Genomic DNA, 12,199 nt, shown 5'->3' with positions numbered 1-12,199 from the left:
TGTACCGCTCTATTTGTTTCATTGGAAAACTTTCTGTAAAGATAGTTTTCCATATTTTTCAGTGTTTGGTAGCGTAAAAAAATTGGTCAATGGAAAACTATCTTTTAGTTAACGGAAAACCCTAACAAAAATAAGGTCTATTTTCTATAGGTTGTTTTTCAAAAAATATATTTGGAAAACAATCTCGGTCTTGCGTGGCTTACAACTCTTATTCTTTTGGTCACGTGAAACAATATTTTTTCTCTTTCTGGTCTCTTCTCTCTTCTCTTCCCATAGATTGGCAAACTTGTCAAACCTCATCAAGTAAGACAGGAATATTTTTCAATGGAGAGAAACCCAACTTTCTTATGAATCGTGTAACAGTAGTTGAAGCTAATATTTCAGGCTTCACAAGTTTCCCGCCATCTGTTGTGATAGCTTGCTGGAAAACAAACCACCGTGGATTGGAATTATGGGTTGGTGTTAGTAAAGGGCGGCCCTTGCATACTCTTATGAGTCCATTCTTATTTATTTGCCACATAAATAAAGTAATCAACTAACTATTTGTTGAGAAGATCAAGAAAAAAAAATTAAATTCTAAACCTTGAGTCCTTGACTATAGAATGCTTCTTGATAGAAAATTTGAAAACATTAAATCCAGTGTTTGGCTTCTTAAAACTTAAAAGTATATATAAATTAAGTGATTGGACAATTTGGCATTTTGGTATTTATCAAACAATTTGTACTAAACTATTTTGCAAGTTGAACTATTTAGCCTAAAAGCATAAAATTCATACTTAGTTTTTTTTTTTTTTTTTTTAACTATTTATATTGATTTTATTAGTTGAGTTTACACAATACACATTGTAGGGTCTCGATTCGGGGCCTGGGCCCAACAGTTATGGGGTTCTGACCCAAAGAGCCCTAGACAATGAATTTGTAGAGAGTAGGTTACAGAACTAGGCCCTAAAGAAGTGTGTGCTGGTTAACTTTGGGCCATACAACAATCAAAAATAAGAAAAATCTCCTTCATGTCCGTTGGGTATACGGTCCGAGGAGACTCATGGGGTGTATCCCTATCTCTATTCAAAGGTTATGATCTTTCTCTCCTTCTCCTGTACTAAGTTCCTCCCTTTTTCGGTCCCCTTCTTCATGGGGACTCCAGTCTCCTATATAGCCCCCTGGAAGTCATCAGAACCTTACACTTGTTGATCATCTAGACCTTCACTTAAGTGCTCGTCCCATTAGACACCTCCCCCATCTTTCTATGAGTTGTAGAAGCCAAGGTAGCACTGTTCGCAAGTCCTCTCTACATTAATGCGGCCAGAAAAGTAGCTGTCATGCATTTAATGTGGCAGCTGTAGTCTCCCCATCAACATCCTACACTTTCTTCCCTCTTACGGGCTTGTGGGACTCCTCCCTGCTACTAATACTCGTTGGAGCGGATCTTTAATGCTGGCAGAGTGCATGTTTGAGCTATACTTAGCACGTCCGAGGAGACATTCCTCCTCGGACCGCCCCTTCAACAATTTTGGGCCCATAAGAATTGGGCCGGGAGCTCTTTTGGTGCCCACACTTTCTCCTCGGAAGTGGTCGAATTCTATAGGGGGCCCAAGGCCCATTGTATGATCTGGGGACTTTACCCCTACACACATGTTATACATATTTTAAATTATATAAAAAATGTCAAAAAAAATTTAAGCATACCAAACACTAGAAAATGCTCTCAATCTCATTTTCAATGTCATTACCAAACACCAGAAAATGTGATAGTTTTCCAGAAAACATTTTTTGAAAAATGATCAATTTTTCAGAAAACGTTAATGCTAAAACAAACAGAGCGTAAGTGTTGGCAAATTACGAACAAATTACAAGTCTTGCATATTTCACGTCCAATACGAAGACACAAAATTAGTTTAAATGAACTTTTTGTAAACCCGAAACTTAATAGATCAATTGAGTTTCGGGAAACTTGATTCTTAATTAGACCCCACTATAAGAAAAAATGATCATTACAACATTTTTTGTTGCAATAAAGTCAAAGTTGAAAAAAATATATATTGTTACAGTAAAATTATTGTAACAAAAGATTTTTGATATTTTAAAAATAATGTTATTGTATGGATAATGGATACTAGTTATTGCAATCATGACATTTTTTGGTAATAAGTTATCGCAACAACATTAAGGTGTTGTAATGAAAAATTTTGTAGCAATAATGTTATTGTTTTGACTTTGGCCTATTGCAACAACACATTTAGTTGTGATAAATGTACATTTTGTTTTAACAATTAATTTCGTTGCAATACATAGTTTATTACAAAAAAAAAATTTAAAAGTTATTGCAACGATAAAATACTAATACTATAGCATGTCAATGTCCAATGGCAAAGGGACAAGCAATTCCATGCAAAAATTCACACTTCTGGTTTTTGTGTAGCTGATTCAAATAGATATCTTTTTTATGATTGCATGCTAAAAGGTTCTTTAGGATCTCATTCGTTCCAAAACGTTTCTAAGATTTTGGATTAGAAGACAAGATATTGTATTGCAATTGGGATGGCTAGAGGGATGGCCTACCTTGAGTTGAGTTTCCAAGATTTCAACATACATTGTGACATCAAGCCCAATAACAAATTGTTGGATGTTGAGTATCATCCAAAAGTGGTCAATTCTGGTCTTACAAAGATGATTAGTCGGGATTTTAGTTGGGTTCTAACCAATCTAAAAGGAACTATGTCCTATTTTGCACAATAATGGATCAACGTTGAAGCTATCACTTTAAAAGCTGATGTATATAACTATGGAAAAGTTCTATTTGAGATTATATTTGGCAAAAGAAGTGGTATGCCAAATGATGAATTTGATAACTACTTCCCAACTCAAGTTATAATTGCACTAAAGAAGGGGGAAGACCTTTTAACTCTATTAGATTACAAATTAGAAGGAAGTACAACATGGAGCAGCTCATTAGAGCTTGCAAAGTTTATTGTTGGTGCATCCAAGATGACCTTGGAGATAGGCCAACTATGGGGCAAGTAGTCAATATGTTTGAAGGAAATATATAAGTAGACCTGCCTCAAATACCACATTCATTCCAAAGCCAATTGAAAAGCTCAACTGGATCCCTTGTTTTTATGAGCTTAGGACTTCTTTGAATTCACATTAATGGGCACAAGGTATTGCCTCAATTCTATCTTTCTCATCTATGAACTCTTTTGTAGTGAAAATAATGCTTGTCCACCTATTTTCTAGTGATATTACTGTTCTTTTTATTATACCTTTTCTAGTGATCTTATTTTTATCTAGTCCTCTTTTCAATTCAATTTGAGTGGCAGTACTAATAATAGTGATTTCATTTAGGTAGTTACAAATATGTTTTATGGTGTTTCTAGAACAAGACCGCTTTTGAACCAAGAAACCCAAGAAAATCCCCTTCCATTACATGTTCTCTTTAACCAAGAAAGCCACTAGGTTATTGCAACAAAAATTATCATTATAATAAAGTCATTGCAACAAATGATTTCTTATACTTAAAAAATAATTTTATTGCAACAAAACTAGCCATTGCAATTATGGCGTTTCGTAGCAATAAGTTATCGCAACAACATTGACATGTTGCAGCAACATATTTTGTTGCAATAAGTTATTGTTTTGGGTTTGGCCTATTGTAACATCACATTTAGTTGCAATAAAAGTACATTTTGCTTCAATAATTAATTCCTTTGTGTACATAGTTTATTGCAACAAAAATTTTAAGTTACTGCAACGATAAAATACTAATGTAATGAATTAATACTATTGCTACAAAAATGAACCTGAAGATCCAATATATCTTTATTGCCACTCTATATATATATATATATATATATATATATATATATATTTTTTTTTTTTTTTTTTTTTTTTTGCAATCAGGTAATAGACATTTTTCCTTGTAGTGCCCATTAAGTTGGATCATGATTTGGAATTCGTACCATAATTACTAAAGTATATAAGGGATCATTCATAAGAGCCAATTGAATAGAAGAAGGGAGAGCCAATTGAATAGAAGAGAGGAGAGCCAATTGTATCTAGGGTTTCTATACTGGATTCACCATTATAGCGAAGATACCAAAGTGAATCCAAAGAATGGCACCCCCTAATGATAGGTGATCAAGCTAACATCACAATATCAACACAAACAAGTTGCTATGAAATCTTCAAGGTTGTCCTTGAAGTGGCGAGCATGAAGTTCATATTAGTGGATCAAATCCATATTAGAAGAATCCAACAAGGTTAGAGTAGTGTATGATCACATAACTCACAACTGAAGATAGCAACAAGAAGTTTGGGTGGGTTTTACCTTGGGGTTGATGGTAAACCCTGTAGTGGTTTTTCCTACGAATGCATTCATAGGTTTTCCACTTTGTCACCAGATTATTGTTCTTTGCTTTACTATTTATTGTTTTATTTGGTAACTTGTTAAATCTGTGGTAATTAACCAATAATCAAACTGAATTACATAATTGGTTAATTTAATAAGTTGATTAATTCCATTGTAAAATCAACAATGGGGTTCTTAAATTGTCCTCTCAAATTCAGCTTAAGATTCCTTGTTTAAGGACAAGACACTTTACTAATTGAGTAAATTGGAATTCACTATTTTTTTACTTTTCTATTGCTATTTTCTTTTTCTTTTTCTTTTGCAAGTTAAAATTGTGTATTTAAGAAGCTGGTACAATTTTTTTTAAGAATGTTCATCCCAAATTTTTGAGACTGAGACTTGTTATTCTTTATTGGGTAAATTGCAAATTACACCCCTAAAGTTTTGGGATATTTGGATTTTACATCCTGAAGTTTCAAAATTTAGATTTTACCCCTTGAAGTTTGGAGGTGTTTGGATTTTATACCTTAACGTTTCAAAATTTGGATTTACTCCCTAAATTTTAGGGGTGTTGGGATGTAAAATTCAAACACCTCCAAATTTTAGGAAATAAAATCAAAATTTTGAAACATCATGTTGTAAAATTCAAACACTCCCAAATTTCTAGAGTATAATTTACAATTTACCCTTTTTTTGTTATTATAAACATGGATGGTCACTTAAATTGTCACCCAATGATAAAAATTTCTACATCATTGTTCTTTTATATATAAATAAAATACAGAACTATTTTTCTATCAACAAATAATTCAAGTTGGACTAACTCAGCTTATAGAAGACTTATGGCTTGACTTATGAAGCCAACTGATGTATCAAAATATACCAATCAAAGATCAAATTAGAGTGCTATTTACCATGCCATTAATTTTTGGTTATTCATGAACCCCTAGCTACCACACGTTAAGGCAGCCATTTGCTCAAGGAAACACTATGCCTTTGTCGTTTTAAGCACAAGACCTGCGGATGGTTTAAGCACATAGGTGCCATAAAAGCTAAAGACACATTGCTTTTATTTCTTGTACTGGACAAGAGGACCGCCACCTTGTTCAGCAATCAGCATCTGCTGTAGAATGAACTTCATATATGTAAACTGCAAAGTGCGTTTACAAGTAGGAATTGTACGACACTCCAAATCGATTTTTGATGTCAGAAAACTTCTCCTCGATAGCCTGAACACTTGTTGGTATCAGGAGTTTGCACTTGCTTGTAACATCTATGGCCTAGTTACATACTTACATTTACATGTGCGGGTAGATTAAACATGTTTAATTAACATATTTTAGTTGCAAATTCTTGGGGAACCCCCTTGTTAAGAGTCTGTATGATGGCTAGCTTGATAAACCATGTCAAGAACAAGAGGCACAAATGCACAGATAACCACCATATGAAAAAGCATTACTGCTCCCTAGCATATGGTGAAAGTGATCTTTTGGGCACTTACATAGTTTTAAGAGACAATGCAAAAAAGTGATAATAAGGCAGTTTTATCACATATCGTTCCAACTCGGTAAAATAAATCCATGCAATTGACCCTTAAGATTTTCCTTTGCTGTCCTTTGCAGCATTCTTCAATACTCCCGTGGAGACAGATGATGCTGGATTGATGGCCTTCCGAATCTTGAATATATTCCAAGCAGTGCCAGCACAGTGCCCTGCAGTTGCAAGCACATCCTCAGTGGCCTCCCCTGCACTTTCTCCAAATCTGGTGCTCAAGAAAAGCAAATAAAAAGTTACAGATGAAAAAACACATGGGTGAAAATATCAAAAATTTATCATTAGTAGGGAAAAAAAAGATTAAAAACAAGAAGCACGAAGAATGCTTCAGAGAATTTGACAAATATTTCTAGCTTTTGAACAAAAATGTATCATTTATGACTTGCTGCTCAAAATACAAAGATCATAGTATAGAAAATATACCATTTAGTAATAAGACCATAGAAATATCTATGAACTATGCATCTTCACTGAAGTTTACTCAAAAAGTATAGATAGATCAAATTTATGATCTAATTATCTGGTAATATAGATTTTAAATGAACGAGTAATTGACGAATCAAAAGATATATTTGAACTCTGCACAAGATGCTGCTTGCTGCTCTCCATATCTCTAAAATGGCTTATATACACACACGTTTATATGTTTTGTTTATAGATTTACCTCTTTGTAACCATTCTAGTTGTTGCCCTGGAGGTGGCAGAAAGAGCTTGTATTTCAGCTACTTCAGCCGCATCTAAAATCTTGTCTGTAATTGGCAAGATGGATCACTTTAATTCTATGAATTTATATACTATTTAAAACATGACTTTCTCGCTGTAAATCTGATAAGGTTTAAACTTACTGACAGCATCAAGTGAAGCTAAGAGGACCTCTCCTGGCATCATTTTTAGAAATGCCTTCCCAGCTTGGGATTTAACCACAGGTTTCATCACTGATCCAGTGGCAAAACCAATACCGTCAAGCATGGATTTGCTTAACTTCTCTGTCATCTTGGACAGCTTTCTCACACTAAGAAACAAACAGCAAAAAACAATAACAACCTTGACATAAGTATAAAGAAATTCATGTTTACACAATATTCTTATGAAATAGTTAAATTATTTGGGAATTGAAATACCGTTTTAAGCTTTTGTTGACTCCACTCTTCTTTGTGGCACCCGCACTTCTATTGCTATTACTTCTTAATTTGACACCATTTTTCTCCTCCACAGCTGTAGTTATAATCATTTCTCCTCCTTTTTGGACCTGCAATTGTCCTTGCTCTTTATGTATAGAATGACACTTGTATTCTGGCGAAAACAGATTTTATCTTTTTCACCAGATCATAATTAAAAGACTAGGTTTTATGATGTGACATGGTAATTCTGGTAACGAGTATAAGCATAATTACGCGAGATCTTCAAATCATTGTTGGCTTGAATTTAGGTGCAATGTTATCTTCTCCCTTTGTCTTGCAGTAATTCAACTAGTTGAAGAAGAATTTTAGCAAGAATTCCATATGATACATCATGTCTTTTTTAGTTGCTTTGTGCTCTCTATTTTTCTTTTTCTCAAACAATATGGGTTGTGTTAGGCTTCAGTTGATGTATTTACCTTAAAATTATAATTTTGGTCCCTAAAATATTTAAAGACATTAATTTGGTCCGTCCGTCTTCTGTCCATGTTTTGCTTGCATTTACCATGTTCACCACATCATTATCATTCTCTAAGGGTCTTATCCCTGTTTCAAAGGGGAGGGCAAGTATCCTATGCACTAAAATGTCACGCTTCTCATACGTACCCCAACTCTCTCACCATCAGGGGTGGAGCTACAGCAAGGCATGGCCCCCCCCCCCAAATTTTTAAAAATTATTTTATATTATGTATAAGTATTAAAAAATTTAAATATTTAGCTACAAAAATAGAAGTTGGCCCCCTCAAATGTTTGAGTTAGTCCAATGATGCTCTTAAAAATCAATAGAATTTTTCAATTGATCTAGTAGTTATAGTGACAAGGTAGTTTTTGTTTTCTCTAATTCGTTTTTTTGTACATGTTCAATATTAAACTAGACAGCTTTTGTATAGTATTGGAGTTTAAAACATGATAAATTATCCTAAAAAATTATCTTGCGAATATATAAATGTGAAAGTTATTAATTTTATATACAATATATTTATAAATTATGACCTACTCTAGTATCAAAATATTAATGTTTATATTTGTGTATGCGCGTTTATGCATGAGTGTGATGGTTTATCTTGACTTGAGACTAATATATTAGTAACAAAATTTGGCCCCCCCAAACAAAAAATCCTAGCTCCGCCCCTGCTCACCATTATATTATCTCCATCAGTGACACTTCATCAGAGTAACAGTTTTTGTAACACCTTATCTCTTCTCCAACATACTTAATAAATCTCGGTCTGTCCACAAATTCCCTCCATAACACATCAAAATCATGAACTCAAAATCATCCTTCCTATAACACAAACACACAATATAATACTTAAGTTTAAAACATGACTATCAGGCACCACTTTCATGCAAAACAATATACACAAACTCAACCAAGGGACCACTTTCAATAATAAAATCCCAATACAGAACAAAAACAAAGAGGCATAAACGAAAAAAAAGTGCAGAAGCAAAGACAAACAATCCAGGGTCACTTTAAAAGCAAACAATTATTGCAATCACAATCACCATTCTTTCTAAATTTGTGGAACCAAAATTGAATTCAGGACGTTTAAGGGACAAAAGGTGCAATTTACTCCTGAATTGCGTTTATGTCACTTATGAACAGTTTTTTTTCTTTTTTGTGGTACTTTTATCTTAAAATTCTCTCTTTTCTAATGTAAACCTCAGGAACTAATACAATTAATTGTGATGACTGACACCAACCAAGAAAGCAACTAAATTTCCTCATTTATCTTGCATGTTTGGATATTTTAATTCCTAAACAAACCTGGTTGGTGTAAGCATTGCTGCATTTGAACATCCCCCTGACAATCTGACCAGTCCCCCCTGCAATTGCCTTGGCCAACACATTATTATAGTCATCCATCCTCGGAGCAAACTCTTTCCAATCAACATTTTTATTTCTAGCATATTCCGAACCAGAAAAGCACGTATGCTCCTTCAAAAACGAGTCCAGAAAGCCCAAGTTGCTACCAGACTGCTCAAAAAAAGTGACTCCATAACTCAGAGGATCACCATCTTTCATTGGCAGCGAGAATAAGTAATGAAAAGCATCAACCTTCACTACTGGCTCATCCTTTGTCAAAGGCCACTGAAGATCCTCACCAACTTTTATGATAGTTGCAAGAGAAACATTCTCATCTGAGATTTTAACAATCATAAACTCTCCGCTAGAGAGTTCTACAGCTTCTCCTTCATCCATCAGATGTACTTTGCTTCCTGGTATACGTAAAAGAACCTCTTGTTTGAGATATCTTGGTTCTGGGTTTTCTTGCATAGCTTCAGAGAAGGAAGTTTGCATGGGAGATGGGGTTTTGGAGTTGCAGAAGCTGAAACAGCCCATTTTCTTCTCAGCTGTTGTTGCTGCTTTCTTTGGTTAGAAGGGAACTATTTGTGGTATAAAGGGATAGGTAAAAAGATGAAAAGCGGATTGGCTAAGAAGAAAAGTGAAACGGTGATTGATTCTTTTTTGAGTTGTAGAGCTTTATTTTATTCCTATTCCTATTATTCCTAATGAATGATTTTGGGTTAAGATATGTGACTTTCGGTGGAGAAAAAAATGAGAGCATGAGTGCATGACAGATTGCATGTGAATGTGATGGTTTGTCATCGCCGACGCCTCACTACAATGTGAACACAAGATTTGAAATTTTAACGCTACTACTCCTGCTGAGTTCTTTTACATGTTACAACTTAATTACAACCATTGTTGGCAGTGATTAGACAGGGCTCATCTGACTTTCTTATCCTTGGCTAGCTCCATTTATAGGGAGTCCAAATCTTCTGTCCCACTTTTCCTGCTCCACTCTATACTCCACCAATAAAAACTTGCCATGTGTTCACCTAATTAATTAAATACTACTATTAATTAATAATGGTTGTATTAATAAGTCAATAATGATAGTATTTAATTATTTAGGTGAACACATGGCAAATTTTTATTGGTGGAGTATAGAGTGGAGCAGAAAAAGTGGGACAGAAGATTTGGACTCATTTATAGGAGGATTTATAGAATTATAGGTTCTTTTGCTAACCAAATAGAGGGTAGCGGGCCACAGTTGCCCAGGATCCAATGTTTGAAGGGCATAAATCGAAACAGGAGAAAAGTGATATTAGAGATACTGTTACATAACAAAATTTATTTGTACCACAAAAATAATTCAATTATCGTCATTGAAGGTTTTGTAATAAAATTTGTAATAATTTTAACATTTTTTATAAAAAAAATTGAAAACTTTTTTAATAAATTTATAGTTGAACTTTTCTAATATATATGAGAGTTTACATGGGTAATTTCAAAAGGACAAGGCATTTACACAACACCTGGATGCTAATGCTTGGAAATGAGAGAGTAAAGTTGAAGCAAGGGAAAACATATATTTCGAGCAAGATAAAAAATAATTTTTTTTCTTTTTTAAATGGAAACCTTTTATGGTTTGAGAGGGAGAAAACCATGAGCTGAGAGCTGAGAGTTGAGGCCAGTAGAATAATCTCAAAGGCGGCTTGATGCATTTGGGGTCCTTAGACGAAAAATAATTTGAGACTTTTTATTTATATATATAAATATGAGTATTTTTTACTTAAACTCTATTCTCTTGTTTTAGATATAAAATTACTAATTAATCATGAAGATTTTTTTTTTTTTTTTGAAAATCTATAGATACAAAAAATTTAACAAAACCTTTCACATCTGTTGATGTAGCAAATTGGTAGTGGTAAGTAAAAAGGTAATGTTAGTGATGGACTTAAATGCAAACAAGTAAAAATTTGTCAACTCAATTTTTGTGAAAAATATTGTAAAATTCTATGTATTGCTTTTTTTTTTTTTTAGAAGTGCCACATTCACAATAATTCATAGGTGTTAAATTGTTACTAGTTTTAATTTGAACCTACCACTGAAATTACTTTTTTGCCCACTAATAACAGCCAGTAACAACCTAACATTTAGAATTTTTTGTGAAAAATATTATGGACGTAGCATTTCTCTCTTCTTCTTTTTTTTTTTTCTTCTTTTTCATATGATAAAAAATATTATTTTATTTATTAGTTAATAATTGGGCTTAATTAATATTATTACAATGAAAGTAATAACTCTTTTGGTTAAAGTTTAAGAACTTTTTTCTACTTTGGGGCCTTAGGCGACTGCCTTATTCGCCTATATTGTAGAGCCGACCCTAATAATCCCACTACGTTTTGAAGAATAAATTACACTGATGAATCTATTTACAATTACAAGAGAGAAAGAAGAAGCGAAAGAGAGCTATTTGGAAAATGGAAGCTTCAAACGTATGAAGAATTGCTGTTTCTTAGGTCTTCTTTATCACCATTTTGTATTAGTAGGGGGGAGATGTTGTAAAAATGCGTTGCCTTTGCATTGGACAATATGATTCCTTCTCATTGCACAATAATGTCTTAAAAAGATTCTTCATGCACACGCATCTGTTTAACAAGCTGGTTCTTTGCGAGAATATATCCAAAATTATGTTATTGTTAGGGGTAATTATTGAGTACTCTTGGAGTATCATAAATGTGTACTTTTCCCTCTTACATAATAGTAGATCTCATTAATTAAATTTATGATGGAACCCACAATTCAAGTGAGAAGGGGGAAGTACGCATTTATAATACTCCCGGAGTATTTAATAATTTTCCTATTGTTAGAGTAGTGGTCCCTATTAGGATGCTAAATGAAGCCGCTCACCTATATCTAACATTATTACTCTACCATGCTATCATAATGCGTTGCCTTTGCATTGGACAATATGATTCCTTCTCATTGCACAATAATGTCTTAAAAAGATTCTTCATGCACACGCATCTGTTTAACAAGCTGGTTCTTTGCAAGAATATATCCAAAATTATGTTATTGTTAGGGGTAATTATTGAGTACTCTTGGAGTATCATAAATGTGTACTTTTCCCTCTTACATAATAGTAGATCTCATTAATTAAATTTATGATGGAACCCACAATTCAAGTGAGAAGGGGGAAGTACGCATTTATAATACTCCCGGAGTATTTAATAATTTTCCTATTGTTAGAGTAGTGGTCCCTATTAGGATGCTAAATGAAGCCGCTCACCTATATCTAACATTATTACTCTACCATGCTATCATAAT

At 33.6% G+C, this 12,199-nt stretch overlaps 1 protein-coding gene across 1 annotated transcript; it reads right to left on the bottom strand.

Annotated features, from left to right (window-relative positions):
- Positions 1-5,742: 5,742 nt before the first annotated feature.
- Positions 5,743-9,542, bottom strand: LOC115975639 (senescence/dehydration-associated protein At4g35985, chloroplastic-like). Its single transcript, XM_031096507.1, has 5 exons — positions 8,849-9,542; positions 7,021-7,148; positions 6,745-6,911; positions 6,564-6,648; positions 5,743-6,107 (listed from the first exon to the last, which is right to left on the bottom strand). The coding sequence occupies exons 1-5, from the start codon at positions 9,422-9,424 to the stop codon at positions 5,939-5,941; spliced, it is 1,125 nt and encodes a 374-aa protein (XP_030952367.1). The 5' UTR covers positions 9,425-9,542; the 3' UTR covers positions 5,743-5,938.
- Positions 9,543-12,199: the final 2,657 nt, after the last annotated feature.

Source organism: Quercus lobata, chromosome 2, assembly GCF_001633185.2.
Source record: "Quercus lobata isolate SW786 chromosome 2, ValleyOak3.0 Primary Assembly, whole genome shotgun sequence".
In the NCBI taxonomy this organism is placed as follows: Eukaryota; Viridiplantae; Streptophyta; class Magnoliopsida; order Fagales; family Fagaceae; genus Quercus; species Quercus lobata.
The sequence above is the reverse complement of the archived record's forward strand: the minus strand, read 5'-3'. Positions and strand labels throughout refer to the sequence as shown.

What these genes read in the sequence shown, in the direction of transcription:
- LOC115975639 (XM_031096507.1), bottom strand. Translation starts at nt 9,424, where the DNA reads ATGGGCTGTTTCAGCTTCTGCAACTCCAAAACCCCATCTCCCATGCAA. An exon ending in AGCTTCACTTGATGCTGTCA is followed by an intron (nt 6,649 to 6,744) that starts GTAAGTTTAAAC and finishes TGCCAATTACAG; the next exon opens with ACAAGATTTTAGATGCGGCT. An exon ending in ACTAGAATGGTTACAAAGAG is followed by an intron (nt 6,108 to 6,563) that starts GTAAATCTATAA and finishes CTTGAGCACCAG; the next exon opens with ATTTGGAGAAAGTGCAGGGG.